This window comes from Rhinolophus hipposideros (genome assembly GCF_964194185.1).
Source record: "Rhinolophus hipposideros genome assembly, chromosome: 23".
In the NCBI taxonomy this organism is placed as follows: Eukaryota; Metazoa; Chordata; class Mammalia; order Chiroptera; family Rhinolophidae; genus Rhinolophus; species Rhinolophus hipposideros.
In genome coordinates this window covers 23,848,109-23,867,073 of record NC_138069.1, presented here as the reverse complement: position 1 = coordinate 23,867,073, position 18,965 = coordinate 23,848,109, and the positions used below count along the sequence as shown (strand labels likewise).

At 40.6% G+C, this 18,965-nt stretch overlaps 1 protein-coding gene across 1 annotated transcript; it reads left to right on the top strand.

Annotated features, from left to right (window-relative positions):
- The first annotated feature begins 887 nt into the window (after window positions 1–887).
- ZNF300 (zinc finger protein 300) lies at window positions 888–11,726 on the top strand. Its single transcript, XM_081035491.1, has 6 exons — window positions 888–1,034; window positions 1,786–1,885; window positions 2,788–2,831; window positions 7,592–7,718; window positions 7,954–8,049; window positions 9,158–11,726. The coding sequence occupies exons 2-6, from the start codon at window positions 1,855–1,857 to the stop codon at window positions 10,714–10,716; spliced, it is 1,857 nt and encodes a 618-aa protein (XP_080891617.1). The 5' UTR covers window positions 888–1,034; window positions 1,786–1,854; the 3' UTR covers window positions 10,717–11,726.
- The last annotated feature ends 7,239 nt before the right edge of the window (window positions 11,727–18,965 follow it).

Sequence of the window (18,965 nt, the reverse complement as noted above, 5' to 3'; positions counted from 1 at the left end):
ATCTAACCTCATCACTCTCTTCCTTTTTTTCTTCTTCTATTGTTTAGTCTCCCCTTTCTCTGTCTCAATTTCCCTTTCTGTTTGAGCCTCGTGTTCTGTCTCTTAGCTTCCCACTTCTGTTCCTATGCCTCCCTTTTTTAGCCCTTCAGTCTTCCGTCTCTCTGCTTACACCGGCCTCTCTTTTGCTCCCATTATCTCTGCTTTCTGTTTTCTCCTATTCTCTGATTCTCAGCTTCTCACCATCCCTCTCTCCGTGCCTCAGTCCCCTCTTATTTGTCTCTTAATTTTCCTTTTTCCTTCAATCGGCCTTTGCAACTTGTTGCTACAGTAATTTCCCCTAGAGAATGCCTTATAATCGTTTTTAGCACACAGTCCATTATTACTGTGTATCCCCTTTCTGTGCTCCCAGTGAAGTCTGTCATCATTTTGGTCCCTCTTTCCTACAGTGGAATCTCCCGGGAGGTGATTATACTATTCCACGTTTTCACCCCTCTCAGCAAATAGAGTCTCGCGGTAGAGGGCTGTACCATTTACAAACACTTTTAAGAAGTGTTGTCAATAAGAATATTTTACTATTCCAAAGTCTTCCTCTTTCACCAAATGCAGTCTTCTGCTAGAGGACGTACCACTCAAACTTCTTCCCCAGTGCTCCTGTAAAACCTCTCTGCAAAGTTTGCACCTTCCTCGTGTATAAACTCCTCCTTGCCGTCACTTTCTTCTCTCCCCTGGCTGCCAGCGGCATATCCCAACCACGAATGAATTCCTCCAAATGTACGGAACTGCCTGAACTCTCAACATGGCGGCTCCCATTCAGACACCGTGCCTGGAAGCGGCCATATTGCCTCCTGAACAAAGCCTCCGGGGATGCGAAGTGGGCAAAACCGCCCAGTACGGAACAGCGCAGGCTGGGGAGCCCTGCGCTTTGCTCAACCAGACAGGAAGCAGGAGAGTTCGCCGGTATGGATGTGACAGCGGTCCCAGGTTAAGCCGTGCCTGGCGTTTTGGGAACTGATAAAGGAGCTGCAGGTCAGAAGGTAAAGAAGTGAGGTGATGAGGCTATTGGATTGGTAATGGAGGGGAGGGGTTCATTGGGTCGGTGATTAGACATTTATGAAGTCACTGGTGTGGAAGGAATATGCGATTGGTGTTGGGTTTATTTGGGAGGCAGGGTTGGTGTGAGCTATGAGATTAGTAATTGGAGGATGGTGTGTCAGTGATGGGCTGTCTATGGGATCAGAGGTGGATGAAGTGTAGGGGGACTCCCTGGTGGGGACGAGAGGGGTCAGTGATTTAGGGGGACTCTGGGGAATCAGCGATTGATGAGGAGGCTGTGGGCTAAATGACGGGGGCGTACATGTGCTGGTCAGTGATGTGACGGGCGTCGGGGAGTTCCTTGGGATATGTGATTGCTAGGCCCCAGGATTCAGAGATTTGGAGGGAGTAATAATGGGTTCAGGGCATCTTGAGGATCAGCCCCAATTTACTGGGAAGGGTTTTTACATGCACTAAAACTTCCACAGGTCATAGGCAACTGTTGAGTTCTTAAAGGTCAAACCCCTTCTCAATCCATCATTGCACCCCTTAGCCTGGTGCCCCCCACAGAAATGAGCATTTTAAAACAACACCAAACAAAAAGGATAGCATTACTCTGAAAAGTGTGATTTTAGCCCTACCTCTTTCTAGTTCATTGAAATCATTTTATATTTTATTCAAGAAACAGTTATTGAGCACCTACTGGGTACCCAGAGATTAGTATGATTATTTCTCCTGATTGTTAACTTCCAGATCTGTTTTGATAAAATCTCCCTGTCATGAGAGCACCTATTTCCTCTGAACCCGTTCAGTCCTGTCTGCATGACTCCTGAGACTGAGAAAAATTTACCAGGTACGTACCTTCCTGCATTGAGGTGTATTCCCTTGTATCAGTGGTTCCAACCTATTACCCTTTTTATATGCACACAACTGCACTGTTGAAAATCAGCAATAAAAATTTAAACGGAAAACATCTTAAAATTAACATTTTGGTCCATGGATATTGATTGGCAGGAGAGTTTGCTGAGCTGAGGGCAGATATAAGAGTATTGAAATTCAGCTGCTGGTTCTTTCTGGGGAATAAGGGAATGCATTCCTCAGTTTTCTGTTTGGTCATTGCCTTTCTTATTTCCAGGGAACTTTATTGGCAGTTAAATCTTTATATAGATCTATCCATGTTTATTGCTTTATGAAAACATTTTACAAATGTAATTGCTGGTTCATAGGGGGAAAATAAATTGTTAGTAAATCAACAGGAAACTTATCTTCACATCTATACAATTAAAAAACCTTGTCTAAGTTCTGTGGGATCATAGCATAGGCACAAGAGGACTTCCTCCTTCATGTGGTGCTTGCTGACGTTTCTATTAGGACCAAACAACCTTCTCCCATCATTCACCCAACTTCTGGTGGTACCGTGTTTCCCTGAAAAAAAGACCTAGGTGGACAATCAGCTCTAATGCATCTTTTGGAGCAAAAAGTAATATCAGACCCAGTATTCTATTGTATTATATTATACTATACTATGCTATGCTATATTATATTATATTATAAAGACCCAGTCTTGTATTATAGTAAAATAAGACTGGGTCTTATATTAATTTTTGCTCCAAAAGACGCATTAGAGCTGATTGTCTGTCTAGGTCTTATTTTCAGGAAAACACGGTAGTTGTTTCTAGGTTGGTGAATATGGAAGCTGCAGTTTGGGTCTGGTCTGTGAAAACGCCCTTCTGATCACCAGTTTTGCTTTTACAGGCATCTGTCCTTTTCGATTAGAGCAGAAAAGGATGACGTCCCAGGTGAGTTGCATTTATTTTTATTTTCAAATTTTCCTCCTTGATTTTCCATACAATCAAGTGGGAAAGTGCAAAGAACTAAAATTTGGATTAGGGAAAAGTAGTCAAAATAAAGACCAAGACCCAGAAAGAGTTGCTAGGTAATATGTAGATAACCTGGCCTGAAAATTGATGTACAAATTTTTCTGATATTTCTTGCAGACATCGTCAGTACATGCTTTGCAATCCTCTAAAGAGAAAGCAGGTCGATTTCCCATGGGAAGAAATGATTTCTTGCCATATAATACTAAAGTTTCCTTTATGAGTTTCTCTAGGTGATGGAATCCGCAGTGTGCTCACCAACATTCCTGTGGTAAATGCAACAGTACATTTCTTGTAGCTGTATCATAAAATCTCTTCTAGAGGGAAGGTATCAGTGTCATAGCCAAACTCCTTGACCTTTATCCTTTTGAACTGGAGTCATCAAACTATTTTATGTGGGCCCAGTCGAACTGTTTTTATAAGCAAAGTTTTATCAGTAGCATAGCCCTGCCATTTGCTTACGTATTGTCTATGGCTGTTTTCCTGCGACAGTGGCAGAGTTGGGGTAAGTACAACAGAGAGCGCATGGCCTACAATGCTGAAAGTACATACCTTTACTGAAAATCTTTGTCAATCTCTGCTTTAAAGGAGATTACGGAGGCTTCCTATTGTCCAGCTTTATCTGCCAATAAAATCTGGATAACATAGGATGGATACATTTTGAATGGTCTTCCAAAATATATATGCCTCTCAAGAGGCATTTCTTGAATTATAATTATCTGGCAAAACTTTGGAGAGTTAGGATCTGTGATGCTCCGTGTCCTTTACTGTGGTCTTGTAAGTTTCTAGGATTATTGCCCAACTCAAGACCCATTCCTTCTCTGCTCTTCCCTTGTTAAAGGTCTGTATTATATTTTTCTCCCAGTCAACATTCACTATATACATGGCATAAAAATTGTAAACTATATAAAAAACTAAAATTTAAAAGGTGAGAGACCTTTCAGTTTTAAACTACTCCTTCTGAGATTATCGGTGTTAACCATTTGTTTTTAATCTTCCAAACCTTTTACTGTATAACTGCAAGTAAGTCTGTATATGTGAAAGTACAAATGTGTGAGAATGTCTCTTACTTTCTTGTGCTTTTCTTTTGGAAAAATAATGTTATAGTAAACATTCTGTTCTTCAATGTGACTTTTAACTTCACTGTCCAATATGAAGATTTTTGTATACATTTCTTTTTTTAAAGATTTTATTGGGGAAGGGGAACAGGACTTTACTGGGGAACAGTGTGTACTTCCAGGACTTTTTTTCCAAGTCAAGTTGTTGTCCTTTCAGTCTTAGTTGTGGAGGGCGCAGCTCAGCTCCAGGCCCAGTTGCCATTGCTAGTTGCAGGGGTCGCAGCCCACCATCCCTTGTGGGAGTCGAGGAATCGAACTGGCAACCTTGTGGTTGAGAGGACACGCTCCAACCAACTGAGCCATTCGGGAGCTCAGCGGCAGCTCAGCTCAAGGTGCCATGTTCAATCTTAGTTGCAGGGGCTGGAGCCCACCATTCCTTGTAGGACTCGAGGAATTGAACTGGCAACCTTGTGGTTGAGAGCCCACTGGTCCATGTGGGAATCGAACCTGCAGCCTTCGGAGTTAGGAGCATGGAGCGCCAACTGCCTGAGCCACTAGGCCGGCCTTTTGTATAAATGTTTAACATCTTTCCACGCCAGTACATAGATTCTCCTGTATCATTTTAGCAGATGCATAATATTTCCTGTGGTTGACTGGGATTGTTCTCTCATCTGTAAAATGAAGATTATAATCCTCATAGGGCTGTTGTGAAAATTAAGTGCGTAAAAATCATGCTTAGAACTGTAACTGGGGAAGGTTTGTTCTATTATTTAAGTGTTAGCTGTTGTTATTATTATTACATCATTATTATTGTCAAATCTTGAAATCAGCTTTTGCATTAGGAATCCTTATGTATATTTTATAGTAGAGCTTAACAACTGAGTTGTCTTGAGAAAAAAAACAGGTTTTTTTCCCTTCTTGGATTTTAGTCATTTTAGAGCTGTGTTGTCTAACACAGAGCCACCAGCCACATGTGGTTATTGAGACCTTGAAATAGATTAGTCTGAATTGAATTGTGTATAAAGTACATATTGGATTTTGAAGATATAATTTTAAAAACTCACAATTTTTAAGGATTGATTACATGTTAAAATGCTATTTTGGATAAAATGGGATAGATATATATTACTAAACATAATTTTTTGAACATGTCTATTCTAACATTTACACTGGTTCCATCTGTTCCATCTCTTTCATTCTCCAAGTCACCCAAGCTATAAAAATTGTTTGTAGATGACAAAAGTACAACTTCCTACTGATTATGCACAATATTTTTACAAAAGTAATAAGAGGTATATGTATTTAGTATATTGAAACATTCAAATATCTTTAATAAAGCAAAACCAGAATGTTAGAATTGTATCTATTAATTTTCCTATCAGAATGGATTTCTTCTGCATTCCACATTTACTACCTTTTTCATGTTGCTCTTCTCCAGATCAGAAGAATATAATTTACTGATGCACAAAAATATTTTTAACTTAACATGAACTTTGTTTTATTCTCTATAATCTTTCCTGATTCCTTTTTAGCAAACATTTCTTGACTACCCAACATATGTCATATGCACTGGCTACCTGTGGAATATCTCAAGGAGATTTAGGCATGGTTCTTTCCTGGGAGGAATGCAGAGAAAAATGGGGTAGACACTGTGGAAACCAATATTGACACAACAAAGCTCTGTAATAGACATGAGAGCAAGGAACTGTTACAGCAGAGAGAGGGGAGCAACGAGGAAGCTGGGAATTGGCTTACATGGAGAGTCTTGAACTTGGGATCCTGAGGGAAGCAGGGTGAGAATGAGAAACAGCATAAGCAAAAGTAGAACAAGCAGAGTGATTCTAGGAAGAGTGAGAATTTTAGGAAGACTAACGTGGGGGGGGTGCTTCATCGAAAGTTGGACTCTGGGTGGTACCAAAGTAAAATATAAAAGATCTTGTTTATAATATCAAGGACACAGTGTGAAGCACAGTGGTCAAGAACCCAAGTATCGAATCAGAACACTTGCTTTTAAATCTGGATTAATCAGTCACATAGTGTGTAACGTCTGGCAAGTATTTAGTTAAGCACTGTAGTCCTCAATTTTCTCAAACATAAAATGGGAAAATTAATAGGGTTGTTAAGAGGACAAATTAAATGTTTGACAGCTTGATGGTATGAATACGGGACTTAGTGTAGGATGAGAGAGACCGTAAGATTGAGATAAGACTATTTGTATATGTAAGGATGGATCCAAAGAAGGATTTTAAGCAGGGGACTGTTGATATTTGAGACAATATTTAATTTGTTTTCATTCTTAAAGCAAAATTTGATAATAGTGGAATATTTAGGAAAAAACCTGAAAAATCATTTACAATAATACAGATCACTCAGATCCCACTATTAGATGACAACTAATGTGAACATAATGGTGACACAATTAAAATAGTCAGTTTTTCCTCCAAAAATACCTTATGGTTCTACACTTACCTAAGTCCTTTATTTTAATGTCATGTCAATAATTTGCTGTGGTGTTTTTATGAATGTTGCCTGCACATTTTTTGTTAAGTCTGTTCTTTGGTATTTCTATTGTCACTGATCTATTTCCTTTTATTACTAGCTATTGCATGTACACATACAGGAGAACTGTAAGATTTAGGAGACGCTAAGATTATTTTCCTATAAAATGAGGGGATTAGATTATGATCTTCAAGAACTCTGACATTCTGTGATTCTCTAAATGTGGCTTTTCCCTTTTTTTACCATCATACTCAAAAAGGCCTCCTCTATAATTATTCATAAAAATTATCCCATGCTTTTTTGTTACTTTTATGGTCTTGGGTATTTTTTAGAGTTTAAATTTTTGCTCCATCCAGAATGTATTTTTTCTATTTTCTAAGACATAAGGTATGGTATTAGTTTGCTAGGGTTGCCATAGCAAAGTCCCACAAACTGAGCCGAGTAAACAACAGAAATGTATTCTCACAGTTCTGGAGGCTAGGAGTCAAAACTCAAGGTGTCAGTGGGGTTGGTTCTTTCTAAGGGCTGTGAAGGAAGGATCTGTTCCAGGGTGCTGTCCTTTGTAGATGACCATCTTCTCCCCATGTCTCTTCATATCTCCTTCCATCTATATCTATTTGTTTCTCTGTTTAAATGTCTTCTTTTGATATGGGCATCAGTCATATTGGATTGTGGTCCACCCTAATGACCTCCTATTACTAATTACATCTGCAACAACCCTATTTCCAAATAAGGTAACATTCTGAGGCATTGGGGGTTAGGATTTCAACATACGAATTTTCAGGGCATACAATTCAGCCTGGAACATGTGGACTCAATATTATTCTTTTCCCATTGACTATCCAGTTGTTTCAGTACTAGCCATTGGATAATCTGTCTTCCCACCAGTTATGTGAATGCTGCCCTTATCACTTATTAAATTATTATTTGTATATAGGTCGGCATTTTCTGTTTAACCTCTTCTGCTTTCCTGATCTGTCTGGCTCTTCTTGCTAAAGACGGGATTTTTCATTGTTTTTTTCCCAAATACCATGGCAGAAAACTAGGTGTAGGTATAGTTTTACATACTATGGTAGAAATGGTGGGAATGATCACTTCAGATTAAACAGGAATATACTGTTACAGGGGTTAGTATCGTTCAAGGATGTGGCTGTGGATTTCACCCAGGAGGAGTGGCAGCATCTGGACCCTGCTCAGAGGACCCTGTACAGGGATGTGATGTTGGAGAACTACAGCCACCTGGTCTCAGTGGGTAAGGATGCTTTCCCTGCATAACTCAGACTTGTGTAATCAAGTGCCTTTCCGTATCAGGTTCTATGGTTAGGTGGTTCCTGACATGTATAATGATTTTTGTGATCTTCATTCCTCCCCAAATAGAGGTCATTACTTTGCTAAGTGCTAACTGGACTGCTTCATTGTAGACTTAAACTGCACCTTCTTTCTTTAGTGCAATCTATCCCAATTTCTCTGTGATTTCCATTCAATAGGGCATCCACCTTCCAAACCAGATGTCATCTCCAAGTTGGAACAAGGAGAAGATCCATGGATCATAAAAAGAGACATGTCAAATTGGATCTATCCAGGTGAAAATCAGGCAGATGGGAGACAAGACAGTTGTTTTAATTGATTGATGCCTGAGGCTTATGTTTCTATTCTTACTGAAATCTCTTATTCTTCTTTGCTCCTGTGCTGACAATTTAGTAAGCATGCAACAAATAAGTAATTGTGAGTCTTTATAGGGGAGAGCTATTTCTTATTGATCCTCGGTCTCTATTATATACATATATAATGCCTTTTATGATAAGGCATAAAGACAAAAGAAGGCAAATTCCTTTCAAGAATATAGGTTGTACTTTAGGAGGTAAGACTTGCAGAGGCATGGCTGTACAAAATTAAATGTCAAATACAGTTACTGCTTTTAAAAAGTTCAGAGAAAATTAGAGTCTAAAGAGATGCAACAGAATTTGAGAAGGTATTTTTCAGAGCATGCAGCGGTAGCTGCTTTGAAAGATATGTTAAGTATTGATGATGCCATCGGAGGAGGGTGAAGACAAACTGTGGGGGGCGTGTATATGAATAAAATCTTGGAGTTAGGGAAATACGGTTCTTCTGGGAGAACTTTGCTAGTTTTATTTGACATGTAGAGATGATGTTTATGGGGAATGGTGGAATTCAAGCTTGGATTTTTGGTGTGAATCTGGTCATGAATCCATAACAGAATCTTGGATTTTCTGCTGTTTGTGTTAATTGTTAATTAGGAAAGTAGACTGAGGAGAGTTAAAATATTTTGAGTACTAGAAAGCATTGTTTCTTTGAATAACGATAGCAGGATAATAGTTGTTAAGTAGATATGTAGCAAAGGGTTTATAAAATAAATGAATTCAAAAGGTGAAAAGCATTTCCATTCAGAAAGCAGGGGAAATGGGAAAATTCTAGAAGAGTAATCCAAGATTAGAGTGAAAACAATCCAGACACTTTTCCATGTCCTTCAGGTCAAGTTATCCATGAATATCTCTCTTTAACATCCTATCCATCCATTTACCTGATAACAGATGTACTGTTAGAGGATAGCCGGTCTCTAGCCCTATTTTCTGAGTTCATCAACTATGTTGGATCACTCATTTGATCTTCTCCCTTGCATTCTGTCAATTGTTCTTTATGAGTGTTTTATTTTATCTTTCTTTCCTTTAGACAGGAAGAGTTACCTTGACAATCCCCAATCATGTATTTTGGGGTCATTTTCCTTCCATAATAAGACATGGAAAGGAGTCACAAAGGATGGTTCATTGTACTCCATTTTAAAAATCTGTCAAGGTGATGGCCAGCTGCAGAGATGTCCCGAAAACCAAGACAGACCTTTCAGTCAAGTAACAGTTATCAATAACAAAACAGTGACTGTGGAGTTGGGCCATAAATGTAATGCATTGGGAAAAATGTTTCAAGAGTGTATAGAACCAGATACTTCAAGACAGAGACCCTATAACTGTGACATATTTAAAAAGTACTTGAAATCGAATATTGACCTACCTAGTTGTAATAAGACCAATTCAAGAAAAAGCCCTGATGAGAGTTTTGGATATGGAAAATCCTCTAGCCAAGATGCGTCCAATTCTAATCTGGAGAAAATTCAAAATGGAGTAATACCCTGTGATGATAACCGGTGTGGAAACATTTTCATCAATAAACAATCCCTTATTCAATATCAGAATGTTGCAACTAGGGAGAAAACCTGTGTATGTATTACATGTGGAAAAGCCTTTGCCAAGAAGTCACAGCTTATTGTACACCAACGAATTCATACTGGAAAGAAACCATATGAATGTGGTGCATGTGGGAAAGCTTTCAGTGAGAAATTTCATCTTATTGTACACCAGAGAACTCATACTGGGGAGAAACCTTATGAATGTTCTGAGTGTGGGAAAGCCTTCTCTCAGAAATCGTCCCTCATTATACATCAGAGAGTTCACACTGGGGAGAAACCATATGAATGTAGTGACTGTGGGAAAGCCTTCTCTCAGAAATCACCCCTCATTATACATCAGAGAATTCACACTGGAGAGAAACCTTATGAATGTAGAGAGTGTGGGAAGGCCTTCTCCCAGAAGTCACAGCTGATTATACATCATCGAGCACATACAGGAGAGAAGCCGTATGAGTGTACTGAATGTGGGAAAGCCTTCTGTGAGAAGTCCCACCTCATTATACATAAAAGAATTCACACTGGAGAGAAACCCTACAAATGTGCTCAGTGTGAGGAAGCCTTCAGCAGGAAGACAGAACTCATTACACATCAGTTAATTCATACTGGGGAGAAACCTTATGAATGTACTGAATGTGGAAAGACCTTCTCCCGGAAGTCACAGCTCATCATACATCAGAGAACACATACTGGAGAGAAACCCTATAAATGCAGTGAATGTGGAAAGGCTTTCTGTCAGAAATCACATCTGATTGGACATCAGAGAATTCACACAGGAGAAAAACCTTATATATGCACTGAATGTGGGAAAGCCTTCTCTCAGAAATCTCACCTCCCAGGACATCAGCGAATTCATACCGGAGAGAAACCTTACATATGTGCTGAATGTGGAAAGGCCTTTTCACAGAAGTCAGACCTTGTTTTACATCAGAGAATCCATACTGGAGAAAGACCCTATCGGTGTGCTACATGTGGAAAAGCCTTCATCCAGAAGTCACAACTCACTGTGCACCAGAGAATTCATAACAGTAGTAAAACCATAACGAACTGAACACAGAAAAGCCTTCAGTATTAGCTCAAGCCTTAAATATTGGAACCCTGATAAATTTGATATGTTTGTGGAAGACGTCATTATGGATAAAATTTTATAGGAGAAATCATGTCTGTAATGTGATGATACCTAACTCAGCAAAGATGATGGGAAATAATTAGGAAAATGAAGGACATTTTCATCGTGACATGTCAAACTTTTAAAGTTAGGAACTGAATGATCAGTAGAACAAATTATCTATGCAGAATGTTGTCAAGTTACATATTCCTTGTTATGCTACATACCAATAACCAGACGTTGTGAAATTGCTAATATTAGCTTATCATAATTTTGGCCACACAGTAATTCCCTATGAAGAAAGGTTGTGTAAAAAAAAAAAATCAATTCCTAGAAACTGCATTATAAGGAGGGGCTTAGCGTGACTCCTAACAGTACATGTAAAATTCTTGTGCAAAGATGGAAAGATGGGTTGATCAGATTCAGTAAAGGTGATGTTTATGTATTTTTCCATCTCAAGCATATAAGTTGACCTTTATCTCTGGAAGTATCTTGGATCTTGAAATAGATGCCTCTGGACGAGGTCTTGCCTTTACTCTCCCTCACTGGGAATTTGAAATGGTGGAAAGACTTCAGTACTGAACCAGATGGTCTTGGATTTAAATCCTGGCTCAACTACTCACAGATTGTGTGACCTCAGGCAAGCCTGCTTCACCCATCTGAATATTGTTTCTTATTGGTAAATACAAGTACAACATAGACTACCTTTTTAGTTAATACCAGTTCTTTATAATCTTTCTATCCTACTGCAACAGGATGCTAAGACTAATATGTAAAAGACACATCTGAACTTGCTTTGCACTCCAGACACTCTTGCTTTTGAGATCCCATTCCTATGATTGGTTCATTTTACTGTCTTTGGTCCCGGTGGCCTTGATTGTTGGTATGTTAAAGTGGCATTGTATTATACTTTTATTATGTTTTTACATACACTTATATAAACTGTGGTGATTGCACATAAAGTCTCTGTCTCTTCAGTTCCTTTCTGGCCTCTGCCCTGCAGCCCCCACTGTTTTCCCTGGGAAACGAGGACATTTACAGAGGAAAATTTTTGAGGTGAGAAATCATGCCTGCCATACATTTGAGAATTTGATATCTCTAAAATATCTCCTGCCCTCCTTCCTGTGGTTTTACCTATTCCTCCGTGAGCACCTTTGCAGGACCCATGCTGGAGATGCCCTGCAGGAGAGCATACCTGGCAGGGATGAGGGTGTCTGTGTAGATAAGTTTACCCATGTTGGTTCCTTCACAATTCCTGGTCACTTGATCCCCTTCTTGCATGCTGAAGTGTCTATTGTGAAATGATGGGAACCTCTAGATGAGAACCTCTGCAGGGGAGAGAGCACACCTGACAGGGATGTGGGAATGTGTGTGGGCAAATTCCTGGTCTCCTTATGAACGGTGAACTGAGAACAGTAACATCTGCTCTAACTGACCATTCAGGCCTGGAAAAGAAGGCCTAGGGATACATTTCATGGGTTGAGCTACTCTGAAGTTTCCTCATGGAAGATGTCCCAACTGGCCATTATGAAGGCATGAGAAGGATAAGGGATAATGTTGGGAATACACAGAAATTTGATGGAGAGGGAGTTCTACATATTAACAGCTCTGGAACTTATGTAGATATAACAAAGATTCACAATTCCGACCTTACAGGTCTCCCATTTGATCTTTCCTCTGTCACAGCCCCCAGGCACCTCATTGATCTGATAATGTTTCTATAAAAATCCCACTTCAGAATTAGCATCTACTGGTTTAACACTTCACCACTCTTTTTCAGCATTTTGCTAGAGGAGCTAGTGGGTGCAGTGAGGCAAGAAAAAATTAATAGGTGTAAGGATTGGAAAGGAAAAAGCAAAATGAGTATTATTTGCAGATGATACACTTGTGTATGAAGAAAACAAAACTATACTAATTAATTATTATAAATAAAGGAGTTTAGTTGGTTTATATAATTTTAATATTAAGTAAACTAATTCTACAAACCAGCAACATTGAAAATTAAAGATACCATTGACATTAGCATCAAAAGTATAAAACACCTAAAATAAATCTAATCATGAAGTGCAGGACTTCTACATAGAAATAACAACTAAATGCAGTCTGAGAGCCTGGATGGGATCTTGGAACAAAAAGGACCTTTGTTGGGTAACAATGTGTTTTTTCCAGGACGTGTCAGCTCCAAGTCACTGTCCTTCAATCCAGTTGTGGAGGGCACAGCTCTGCTCCAGGTCCAGTCATCATTTTCAATCTAGTTGCAGGGGGTGCGGCCTGTCATCCCATCTGGGAATTGAACGGGCAGCTTTGTTGTTAAGAGCACGTGTTCCAACCAACTGAGCCATCCGACCACCCACCGGCAGCTCAGCAGCAGTTCAGCTCAAGTCGTTGTCTGCAGCCTAGTTGTGGAGGGCGCAGCTCACTGGCCCATGTGGGAATCGAACCAGCAACCTTGTTAAGAACACGCGCTCTAACCAACTGAGCTAACCGGCTGCCCCCAAATATATATATTTTTAAATTTAAATATTCACTGTATCTTTTTATCACACCTCGTACATACTTTTGTTCTTGTAGCTGCAGAATTGATTCCTAGAAGTGACACTGCTGGCCAAGGAGTATTTTACATTTTGATAGCTACCGACAAATTGTCCGTGTGTGCACAACCATATTGAACTGCTCCTGACGTATACAAAATCAGTGCATGGCGGTCATGAGGAGACAGATCATGGTTAAAAACAAAGTGCTTCCTCATAGTTAAAATGGCCCACATCAGATCAAACTGTCTGGGTTGGAGTAATAATTCTTTGAGAATAGTTAGTGGTCAGGATTCTGTAGAGGGTGTTACAACGTTGGGAATGAGATTAGAGAAACTGACATCTAAGGAATCTGAAATTCAGCCTTCGGGAAACCTCCCAAATGTGACTCATTTGGCCCTGGGCCCTTCTAAATGTGATGTGTTTTCCAGATGAGCCTCAGAGAGCACCAAAGACTTTGCAGGACCAGCCTTTGGCTCCTCTCCCAAAGCACCGCGGCCCTAGCCCCATCTTCTGGAGTTTCTGCTAAGTCTTGCCTCTGGGCTCTGCTGTCTTCCACCTCCAAGACGGGTGTCCATTTTGCCCTCAGCTGAAATGGCCCGAGTACTGTTGCAAAACTCCACTGGTGGTCTCAGGATGTAAATGAGGCTTTTACAATAAACAAGAAAATGTTTTCTCCCATCTGAAGGTAGACACAGCTGAAGGTAAAAAGAGCAGCCAGTGGCAAAGCTTGATATCAGATGGAGGTGGCCAACTGTGCAGATGTTGGTCTGTGATTCTGAAGCTTTACGGAGAAGCGGGGCTAGTGGTAGAGTTGGGAAGTTCTCAGCACAGACGCAGATGACACCAGGAGATGGGGAAGAAGAGCTGGAACCCAGGAAGGAAACAGAAGTAACGGGCAAGGAAACGAGGGCAACCAGGGGAGTGTAGTCACGGATGCCAGGAAGGGGTCTCTAGTAGTAGGAAGTGATCAGCCACATCAAATGCAGCAAGAAAACTCTGACCATACAAAAGCTGAAAATAGCTCAATGCGGGCAACGCTAAAATCACAGTGTGCCTCGGCGGACAGCACTTCGCAGCATCCAGATGTCAGCGCCATTTAATCACATGGCGCACACTCAAACATCCCTCTCGTAGGTGCTCAGCCGTAGTTATTCTCAGGTCTCCCCACACTCCTTCAAAGTTCAAACCATTTTGGTTGTTTTTCTGTATGGAGCCCTGTCTGACTCTGAAATTATGGCTACACCGTGGATGACTTTCTTTATTCTTCACCTTGTGCCCTTTCTGTTTGCTGCTGTCACCTCAGGGCCAGCCCAGGCCAGTGAAGGGGTAGGTGCTAGCATATACAAGTGAAAACGGATTATCTCACTGTGGGGTTTACATCCCAGGGTTTGGGGCCATCTTTTTCCTTTCCTCTCTAGATAAGGCCAGTGCCCACCTCGGCATCATGAAGTAATGCTTGTTGTTACTGGTGGTGGTGGCTTGCCATCGCCCCTTTGCTTACCTTTGGCCCTGGTGTCTCCAGGATACTGATACACAAACTGATGAGTATGTTGTGTGCAAAGGTTTTGATGGCTCAGTATCTTGGAACACAGCTGTGTCCAAGGAATGTGGGAAGCACCATTGCACAAAGTCCCCAGTGAAGTGGGACGGCCCGCGATCTAGAACAGAGGGAAGTGAGGTCTGAAGAGGACCTTTCTTCTCTGATATAGGAGGAAAGAAGGGTGTTTAGTCCGTTCAGGCTGCTTTAACAAATTACATAGACCGGGCAACTTACTAGAAACGTACATTTATTTCTCACATCTCTGGAGACTAAAAGTCCAAGATCAGACTGCCACCAGGCTCAGGTCCTGGTGAGAGCTCTCTTCGGGGTTGCAGACTGCTGACTTCTCGCTGTGTCCCCACATGATGGACAGCAGAGCGCTCTCTGGGTCTCTCTTCTCAGGGACTACTGCCACGATGAAGGAGCAGGCAGGATAATCACTCCGAACACTTCTTTTTGGAAATAAAAAGATTGGAAGGCCTGAGTAATCTCTCACATCAGTGAACACCAATGAACAACTCCTGGTGGCCCCCTCCTTTGGTCCCCTCCTCTTGAATCCGATCTGGCTCTGTGGCCTGCTTTAAACAATAGAATGTGACACAAGTGGTCTTCCACGATCCCTGGCCTAAACGTAAAAGGACATGACCACTTCCAATATTGCACTCTGAGGGCCCAGCCACCACAAAAGAAGTCTGATTATCCTGAGACCACCAGCCTTTTAAGGAAGCCTAAGTGAGCCACTTGGCGATGTCACCTGAAGGAGGATCAAAGTGCTTTGGCTGACTGTCCTACCTGAAATCCCAGCCTCCAGCCAGTACCAACTGTCTCCATCTTGAATATTCCAAGTCAGCTGAGCCTCCGGGGAGCCGTCTTGGTCATTCCAGACCAGTGGAGCCTTCAGATGACTGCAGCCATAGCTCCCATCACACAGAGGAAAAACTACCCAGGTGAGCCCAACCCGCCTAAAGACTCATGCGCCGTGATAATAACTGTTGCTGATTGAAGCCATTAACTTGAGGGTGATCTGTTACTTAGCAACAGATCATTGAAACAGGAGCACACACAGATCCCTGTTCAGAGCAATCCTGAACGTTCCCTGTGTAGAGCCCGCGAAAGTCCCTAAGGTGTGGGTGGGGCTGTGTCTTCATTAAATGTGAGATGCTTTGTATATTATATATTTATAATATGTGCATATTTATATGTTATATACAATCCCTGTGATCGTTGCAAGGGCGGGACCTGTGGGGACAGAGCCCCAGAGAGCAGTTTCCAGGCTCTCGGCCTCATGTGGAAAGGTGCTGGCTCAGGTAGTAAATGGCCATCAGCTGTGGCTAGTTGGCTGTCCGCTGTAACCATTGAGCTGTTGGCTACTAGTATAACTGCCGCGGCTGTGCTGGGGAGTTGAGTCGAGGAGAGTCATGTCGGTCGGTTGGCAGAAAAGCAGACAGCAGGTCGCACGTCGTGTGAATCCAGCCTCCAGTGAGACTATAGTGGTATGACTCCCCTACCTATGGCTCCATGGGTGTTCCTTTTTGGCCTCACCATGTCCTGTGTTCTTGTGTAGGGAGCAGGAGCTGAGACCCCGCATGCCGCCCCGCTTGACAGACCTTTATGGAATGATGGCGATCACAAGCCGCATACCTCTTCTGTGACAAAGGCAGCTTCTTAGAACACAAGACTCACTCTCTCACACTACTGTAACATCTCTAACTGTAGCAGCACATGGCTTAAAGAAAATCACCCTTGTTTTAATTAATGTATTACAATTAAAACCAGGTATCTTTGGATACTATTGCTCTTACTTCCTGTAAGCTTATATTATTATCTATCCGCATTCTTCTTCCTCTCAGCGTAACAGGTTGCTCGACCCTTTGTTCATCAGTCAGGAAACTGCATTTATAGGTCTGAGTGGAAAGCATGTACTCCCCCTAACTCTCAGCAGGTCTCTCCTGCTCTTGGGGTCCCAGGTCTCGGAGCTCCCATCACCCATACATTCCTGTTGTCATGCAGCCTTGACTGGCCCAAGCTTCTCTGTGCACCTCAGAATCCTGCCTGACTGCTTCAGCAGGAACACCGTCACCCAGATTCTCTTCTCAGCTCTCAGGCAAGCCTTCACCTGTACCGTTTCTTCTCAGCCTTTAAGAAATGTAGCTTGCTGGATCACATAAAGATTTGGGGTCTTAGGTCAAGTTCTCTGGGAAGTAGATTCAGAGGTGGGCATTGTCGTGCAGGAGGTTTACCAGCAAGGCAGTGGGGAAAGTTGATGTGGAACCATGGGGCCATGGTGAAACAGGCTCCTCCATCCCCTGTGGAACCCTGGAGCTGGAATGGCCTTGCAGAGTGGCTTCAGATTGAAGCAAGTGGCTAGGCCTTTGTACAAGCTGTCAGTGTATTCAGGCTGCTTCTGACTAGCAGTGGGCAATTATATGTAAGTTGTTTTGTTGTTTTGTTTTGGTTTTTACACGTCAGTTGTAATGAGATGTGTGTGGTAGAGGCCAAGTGGTCCTACTGTGTGCAAAGTCGTAAAGAATAGTCTGAACAGTACCTATGGTGATTGTCACTAAATGTATGGTATAAGTCTTCAGCTATTTAATGGTTTAAACGTTTTTTGTTTTTGTTTTTTTTCATTTGGCGAGCAACTGTTTTGGCAACAATGAGCCAAAAAAAACCCCCAAACAAACAAAAACTGAAATGCTAACATGTAATAAAATATTATATAATTAATTTTTGTTCCTTTTAAAGAGAGTTGATGTTGCCTGACCACTACACTGTACACCTGAAGCTGAAGCTGAATAATATTGTATGTGAACTATAATTTAATATATATATATTAATAGTCATGGGACTATATATACATATAGTCATTGGATATGGGATATATATGTAGTCATGGGACTATATCTATATCTATATCTATATCTATATATAGATAGATAGATATCTATAGATATATCTATAGATATATCTATAGATATATATATAGATATATATATAGTAATATATATATTACTATATATATTACTATATATATATTACTATATTACTATATAGATATCTATATATCTATATAGTAATGGGATATGGAGTACAGCATAGGAATAGAGTCAATGGAATTGTAACAGCTGTATACGATGTCAGAGGGTCAATAGATTGGGGGAGGGGGTTATTACTTTGTGAGGGGTGAAATGTCTAACTAGAGCATTGTTTTGTACACCTGAAACTAATTTTAGAAAAAAGAGTTGATGTACTTCTTACCGGAAATGTTTGTTGACATTTTTCACCCACCTTAGGGGTAGCAGTGACATCACTGATCCCATGAAAACAAGAAGACACAAATTAGCTGAAGAAGCATCAGCATTTTCTGAAAGTTGGTAAGTATACTAAGAAGACTGTGGCGAAAGATGATGCATTCAGACATGTTGCAGCAGAGCGGGGTGGACAAATACCTTTGTGGCCTGCATCCTTTCATTTATGTCTAATCACCGTTCTTCTAAAATACATATGCTCATTTTTAATTTTTTTTACTTCAACCTTTCTTGAGCAAGATTCTAGTGCTACTCTGTTGCTTCATTAGAAAAACTTGGCCAAGGTTTTAAATGAGGCCATTAGATGTATTAGTGTCATTAGATGTATCAACTGGAACATTAGTTAATTCTAATAACATTTGATTCTTGTGTGCATGTCACATAGTAAAAGGAATTATTTTGGGATTTCATTTGGTTGAGGACGAAACAAATTATGTAATTGAAAGCATAAATTCAGTTAAAAAGTTTAACATTGGCTATAAAATTATAGGTTTTATGATGGTAATATAAATAAAAATATTGGTTTGGTAGTTAAAACTATATTCTTACTAAATTAAGAAAATTTCAGTTGTAGTGCATACACAATTCATATTTTCCTTCTAACAAGCTGTGATAGTTCACCAAACAAAAGAGACTCAGTAAATTAACTTTTTTAATGTTTTTATATTCATGGAATTAGAGTAAATAATATGTTTGTGTGTGCTATAGCTGATGTTGAATATAAAAAGAATTCAGCGTGGTTGTACATATTTTCAATTAATGGGCTCATAAAAATGTTTGAACTTGAAAGAATTCATTTGAAACTGAATCTAA